The sequence below is a fragment of the Platichthys flesus genome, chromosome 20, assembly GCF_949316205.1.
Source record: "Platichthys flesus chromosome 20, fPlaFle2.1, whole genome shotgun sequence".
NCBI lineage: Eukaryota > Metazoa > Chordata > Actinopteri > Pleuronectiformes > Pleuronectidae > Platichthys > Platichthys flesus.
Genome location: NC_084964.1, coordinates 5,611,049 through 5,618,397, shown reverse-complemented (window position 1 = coordinate 5,618,397; position 7,349 = coordinate 5,611,049). Strand labels below are relative to the sequence as shown.

Here is a 7,349-nt window from a genome sequence, read left to right as displayed (position 1 = left end):
ACAACCCACTGGGGAGTCTACCCCAACAGTACAGCACCAAAGTATATTTCTACTTCGTTACTTCCCACCACTGAGTAATGTTTCTTTCATGGTCTGGCGTTTCCCTGTGTCTATGTGCGTTTTCTATCTGGGTACGATTTCCCCACATAGTCCAAAGACATGCAAGTTACTTAGACAAACTATATTGTGCAAAATGTTTTACAAAAGCCAATGTTTTACATCAGAATTACAATATAAAATGAGACATGACTGTGCAGGTTTGTCTAACAAGCTGAGACAACAGGTAGATATTATTTTTTACTTCAGGCCTTAGGTTACCTTTTGTTAAATGATTTCAACACAGAGAGAGAGAGAGAGAGAGAGAGAGAGAGAGACAGAGCAAACTATGCGAGATTTGCAGTAATACATGGGGGGACAGAGAGAGACGTGCTCCAACAAAATCAAGTGTGATATGATATTACAGAGGGCGTGGCTTAGATGAGGTGAGATCAGTGCACAACAACCCCGCGACCTTAAGTTAGTCAATATAAAGCAATAAAGTGTGCAGCCTCAGTGGAAGCGACCTGTTTGCTGAAGCTGCTGCACACGACTAGTTGTTTTTCTCCTTGAACGACAGTATGACTGAAGCGGACTTGTACACACTGTACAAAGGGGTATATCTGCCTTCAGGGCTGTGCCCTCCACAAAGCCTGCAATACTACGAGGACTTCACGTTTCGCCCCGATGATATTGTCATTGTAACATATCCAAAGTCAGGTAAGTTCACACCACTGTATTGTGTGCAAAAGTTGCGCAAATTATCGACAAATTGTGTCAAAGTTGAGACTAGCTCTTTAACTTGTATGCATTCTGAAAAGGAACACAGAGAAGAAAAGTCTTCGATCAAATGGTCCTTTTATATAAATAATATATCAAAAAGGACCTACCTTTTATTGATTTCCTTTCTTTCCCCAAATCACATAACAAATCAGTTATACAAAAATCAGTAGCAATCATCGCAACATAAATATTACTTAAATAGGTTGTTTTCATAATTTTTTTCCTATTTAATTTAATGCTTGGATATGAATGTCTGATATTATACCTCCTTCTATAATCCTCATAATTTGATATTAATGTAAACAGCTTTTACAGGTTTCAGTTAGCAGCTTTATATATAACCAATAATATTTTTAAGTCAACCACATCTTTACCTTTAACCCTGTGACTTCTAAAACAGTTTACTGCTATTTTCACTTACATTTACTTTGATTTTAAATCTTAATGCTTTTTTCTGTCATACACACATGGGTCAAATATTAGTTTATATGTGTGGCCCAACATCTCGGTGCTATAAAAAAAACATGGAGGAATAAGTGAACAATGTAAAATATCATAACTGCCCTTCGCTTTGTTTATAGAACTACAATACTTTTGCCCACTTTCTATAATTTATACTATAGGTGTTTTCCAAGTTCTGATTGTTGTCTATAACAACACCCCAAAAAAATGTAAATTACCAAAAGTCATGAATTTGGTGTTACTCCAATTTAAAAATAATACAGTTTCATCAAACCCCATTTTAAGTTTTACTGTTTCCAAAACACTAGCTGTAACTTTGAGCGGTTTAACTAAATCATATTCAGGCCAGAACAAAAAATATGTTTATCCTGTTCAAACAGGAGGAATTATATACCTTGGACTCTTCGCTAATTATTTTATAGGAGCACAACTCAGTGTGAATAAAACTCAGACCATACTGCCTCTTTCTGTTTTCCTCAACAAAAAGGTTGATGCTTACAGAAGCAGCTTGAGAAACAACTAAGAACTACTTTACCACAGGGCTACGACCACGTGTTGTTTCTATCCTGCAGTAAGCACCATTTATGAATGTGGAATATTCTTTGCAAACAAGACCAGCAATCCTTAGCAAATCAATGTACTTAACCGATTCTCACCAGTTAATAAAGCAAAAATTTTGGGTGATTGATGGTAACAGCTGTCACTTCTCAAAGCTGCTTAGCGGTTTGTGTCTGTGAACGCTGCTGTCAGTACTTATCACAGATAATCAATGAGAGAAGAACCTTTCATTGAGAGCTAACAACTTTCTCAAATCCAAAAGAGTGTGTTATCTTCTTTCCAGTGGATCATAGGATAACATTAATTTGCACGTACTAATGCAGTGCCCGTTCTAAACATACTCTTTTGGAATGAGCTGTTTGCTTAGCCTGCCCTCTGAAACCTGTTTTCTTTATTTAGGCACAACTTGGTCGCAGGAGATTGTCCCACTGATCATGAGTGGAGGCGATCCGGCCTCCGTTGAGTCTCTCCACAACTGGGACCGAGTGCCCTGGTTGGAGATGCATCGGTCCATGGACCTTAACCTTGAAAAAAGGCCGTCTCCTCGCATGTTTGCGACTCACTTCCACTACAACATGATGCCTCCGGGCTTCTTTGAAGTAAAGCCAAAGGTAAATCTGTCTTAAACAGAAAACTACAGGTCAGCTGCAACTCAAACTTCTATTAAATCAAGGGGGAAGACTTAACTGTTTGCAGTTCGAAATTGAATTGTTTCTAATTTCTTACACTGCAAAGTAACTTTCTACCCATGTATTTTTTCAATCATACGAATGCTTTGATTTGCCTGATTAAACTCCAAGCCATTCTAGAAACTATTTGATACTTCCTAACTCTGTGTATGCACCAGTAAGAATTACAGGGTAGGTGGTCCTGCCACTGAAGTCCACATGGTCCGGAGGTCAACCTCCTAGATTTCAGGATTCTACTTTTGCGAACATGTCAAATCCTCTTAACTCAACTACATCCCAGGCATTTGTATTTGCTGCCACTCAAAAGTAGGGGTTGGGTACCGAGAACCGGTTCCAATATGGCACCGGTTCCAATACAACTGGTGCCTACCCGGACCGTAATGCAACGCAGATTTCTGTGCTTCATTTCGGTGCCTGAGCCAATTGAATACTGTGGTCTTCGTTCCTCCCGCTTCCTCACACTTCCACTCCTTCCCTTTACGGGGAGGGGCGCCTGCCGTCGGGCCCCCGCATGAGTTGGGCTCGGCTGCCGGTGGACAAACTCTAGACCTAATTATAGTCCTGCGACTGCAACCGCGGAAGGCCACGCAGCTGTATCGACGGATCCGTTTTGGTTTATGCTTCCTAAACGTGTTGCGCGTGCTGCAACGCAATTCACCGCCATAACACTAGGCGGAGTAACTTTTTTTTTCGAAAACAAAACACACAAAGAAGAGACGTCTTCTGCTTCGTCGAATCTTTATTAGAGCAGACCAATCACAGCCTTGCGGGCTGAGTGAGCTTGCGGAGCTTTGCCGTTCATTTTAGAAAAGGGGGTTGACACCCGTCAGCACGTAAGGAGGGATACATAAGCACGTAAGGGACCCGGCACGGCTCTTGCGCTTACGGGCCCGTGAAAACGCAGAAGCATGTTTCAGGCTTCAGTCGTCAATTGGCTCAGGCACCGAAGTCAGAGTCACGAGTCAGTGTGTGTGTTTTGTATTTATTTGTATTTATTTAAGTATAGTGTAAACTTTTGTTAACAGTTCATATATAATTCATAGTTTTCAGTTATAAAAGTGTTTTGTATATATATTTATAATCTACTTTAAACAGTTAATATATTTGGCAATAAAAAAGCCTTTCTTAAATGTCGTCGAGCATCGTTTAGTAACGGCTCAGGCACCCTTTAGGCACCGGTATCGTTTTAAAAGTATCAGTTAAGCACCGGTATCGGATAAAAACCAAACGATACCCTAACCTTACTCAAAAGTCCTACACAACTACAGACAATTCTTTGTGAGAAATTAGAACAGAGCCGATTGAAGTGTTATTTTGATTAACCACAGGCCTAGTTGAAGAGCTCCATGTGCCATAATTGATTAAGCAATGTCATTCTCACTACAGGTCATCTATGTCATGAGGAATCCAAAAGATGTGTTTACATCTTTCTTATCTTATTCTGAAGTGGCCTCGTTCCTGGTTAACCCAGGCCCACAGGGAGAGTTCCTCCACAAGTTCCTTGATGGAAAAGGTCGGGCTCAGTGTTACACCTCTGCAATACAGTATTTGCAATACAATACACTAAGTGACAAAAACACTGTCACTTAGTGATAATAGATAATCGTAATATATGTTAATAACTTAGATTTTTCTCTCCTTTCTAGTTTGTCATGGTTCATGGTTTGATCATATAAAGGGTTGGCTGAGTGCTGAAGATAAAGAGCGCATCATGTACATCTCCTATGAAGAGATGATAATGGTGAGATTTAGCAGTACTCTTAAAACGTCCGACCAAAATCTCTGTAAAATAATTTTTTAACAATTCTGACCTCAGAATACATGATAATTTATGAATTATTGTAGGAATGAATGCCAAGTTGTTTTTCTTTTCTTTGGTGCAGGACCTGAATGACTCTGTATCCAGAATTGCTCAGTACTTGGAGAAACCTCTGACCACAGAGGTGATAGAGAAGATAACAGACCGATGTTTGTTCAAGAATATGAAGCAGAACAACATGTCAAACTACTCTGATGTTCCTTGTGAAATAATGGACAGGACAAAGTCAGAATTTCTCAGGAAAGGTGTGTGTTCCATTTAATAGTACATTTAGTACTGTTAGCAGATGTTGTCCACTGTCCATTCAAATAAGGACGTATTTTCACAAATTGTTACATCAAATGATTCCTATTGTTGGATGTTGTGTTTCAGGAATAACTGGAGACTGGAAAAACCAACTGACAGTGGCAGAGGCAGAGTACTTTGATGCTGTTTACACAGACAAAATGAAAGAGTTCAAATATAAATTTGTATGGGATCAAAATAGCTGTAATGAGCACTAAATGATAATCACCCCATCATACAATAATCATAATGCACAAGATATACATCTTTCTTAGAGGCAGATCATTAGCATTACTGCTTTTACCAGTATTACTTTCTAATTACTTATCTTAATCAGAAAGCTGCAGTCTCATCTTCTGGACTTTATGTCAAATCCTCTGTGTTGAGATATATAAGCTTTCTGAAATATAATTTAGGCTTTCAGCATTGATTGCTAATCCTATGTGCTGCCAAGATGACCAAGGCAGGCCAGATAATGCCTCAAAGCCAACTATGATATAACACTTCAACCTTCTGTTCCTAAATGTATTCCTATTCCGTTTTTATTTGCTTCCTCATTAACCACATGACATCCTGTCTTTTAAATACCCTGTCTGAATCATGGAACAAAGGGATGGTGCTGGTTGGGCTAAGATTTAAGATCCAATGGTTTGTTTGTATTTAATTGTATGTTTACTGACAACGTCTCTTGATATTGAATTATAACATGTAAGAATTAAAAAGAGAATGTGGAAATGTATGGTAATTATTATTCTACTTTATTACTTAATAATTTCTGTTGCATTAAGGCATCATGTTGTTGCCAGGTTACTTTTTGGGGTAACACGATTTAAGGCGGTTTGCTTTAGGAACTCAAAATAAGATGATATCTGTGTTAAATTTGTATTGTGCCATCTGAGCTTTAGTACTCGCGTGGTACAGTTTCGATTCTGTAGAAAATTATGTCACTTTGTTTTCAACACAATGCTGCATTCAGGGTACCTGTGAGAAAATGTCTCTGTCATTCATCTCAAATTTGTGTAGCTCTGAAACCTGTGAACTCTACATATTGGTTCGTGTGCGGTCCCCTACTGTTTTACAACTATAATAAAAACATAAAAGTGGGGATAAGAGTTGGCTAAAATGAATCAATATTTTATAATTTACCAGGAAGAAAACAGCTTTTAAACACACACGAAACAAAGGGACAAAACTAAACTCAAATCCTCATGCAGCAGGCGTCCACATGAAGCTGAGATTATATATTCTGTGTGATATAATAATAATAATGATTAAATCATTACTTTGTAAGGACAATTCGGAGAAGAGTGTTCGTTTTTCCTATTTGCGCCATGTGACTTTAATGCAGCATACCGTTAGCTAGGCAGTCGGCTAGCATTAGCAAACAATAGCGTTAGGTTACTGAGTTTCGCTTCTTCCGTATCATATGGCGCTTAATCTCAGCGGTGCTAAGATTATACAACTCAGATACGGTGACAACGGTTATTCAAAATCCCGCTGTTGATCCGTTAGTCCGGTTACCGTAAAGTTAAACCGCAACACGCCTGGTATTGTTTGCTAATGGTCGCTAACGCTTGCTAGCACGGCCCGTCCGTTTAACGCGCTTCCGTGTTGTGATCCCTTCAATGCGGTGAGAAGTCAGGCGACAACTGCAACACATGGGGGGATGTCTGGCTCAGTAACAGGTAGATGGAGGGAGTCCGCCACATTTAACTGGGGTTCAAATCAGTGGTTCAACTCGGTGGCAGGGTATAGGGAGCTCACACAGCTCACACTGTTCAGCGGTACTTTACCGGCTGCTACGATTGGCTGTCACAGTAATATTAATACATTTTATTTGTACAGCACCTTTCGTGCATTAACTGTAGCGCCAAGTGCTTTACAATGAAAATCATAGACATGAGCTAAGATAGATCCATGTGAACAAAGGGTATAAAAAATAATTGGGACAAATAACCGTTACAGTTACTGTGTGTCAGCCTGTAGTTTGTGTGTCTGTAAATGTATATATTGCATGATACTTATTACTTGCTGATGACTTTTTGACTCTTGCTGCTGTAATACTGCAAATTCCCCCATTGTGGGACTAATAAAAGAATATCTTATCTTGTATATTGTCGTCTATGTAAAGGAGTCTGTCAAGCCAAGTGTGTCATTTCACCCCTTTTCGACCATATGTGTAAACACTGAAGCACATCCATAGCCCCTGTTCCACCTAGACACTCGAAGTGCAGCTTCGGAGCCCGTGCCTGTAAACTTTAACCAGTTCTTTGAGTTCTGACAGTCAAAGAACTGTCTCTTTGCCAGAAAACCTGGTTTGACTCATACACCAGCACTTTGCTTGTCTGGAAAAAAATAATCAGTTACATCAGGGCCTCTGTTGAGACGATCCTGACCACTGAAAAGGTCACCACCATCGTTGCTGTGCTTGAAGTCAGATCTAGCGTTGTAGAGTGATGTAAAGAGTGATGTGTACAGCGAAGTTATTACGTGGCTCTATGGTGGCTCAAACCATAGTTGCAGTCAAGTCAAACCAACTGAACCAGGCCTATAGCACCGATTCCAGCACTACCTCAAGGTTCACCTAGGTCGGAAAAAGGGTTATGACCCACTTGTCGTGACTCGACATATGACAGATTCCTTTGATTGTTGTCACCATCATCATCCCCTCTTGCATTCCTACTCATCATCATCTACATTGATCTCCCCATGTTGCA

General features: G+C 39.7%; 1 protein-coding gene across 1 annotated transcript; it reads left to right on the top strand.

The window, feature by feature from the left end:
• Window positions 1–516: 516 nt before the first annotated feature.
• Window positions 517–5,371, top strand: LOC133976066 (sulfotransferase 2B1-like). The gene is made up of 6 exons (XM_062414155.1): window positions 517–756; window positions 2,239–2,450; window positions 3,915–4,041; window positions 4,175–4,269; window positions 4,412–4,592; window positions 4,720–5,371. The coding sequence occupies exons 1-6, from the start codon at window positions 618–620 to the stop codon at window positions 4,848–4,850; spliced, it is 885 nt and encodes a 294-aa protein (XP_062270139.1). The 5' UTR covers window positions 517–617; the 3' UTR covers window positions 4,851–5,371.
• Window positions 5,372–7,349: the final 1,978 nt, after the last annotated feature.

Bases quoted from the DNA above. Each gene is read 5' to 3' on its own strand.
- LOC133976066 (XM_062414155.1), top strand. From the start codon at position 618: ATGACTGAAGCGGACTTGTACACACTGTACAAAGGGGTATATCTGCCT. The intron at 2,451-3,914 runs GTAAATCTGTCT...TTCTCACTACAG, and splicing joins TCTTTGAAGTAAAGCCAAAG to GTCATCTATGTCATGAGGAA. The intron at 4,593-4,719 runs GTGTGTGTTCCA...GTTGTGTTTCAG, and splicing joins GTCAGAATTTCTCAGGAAAG to GAATAACTGGAGACTGGAAA.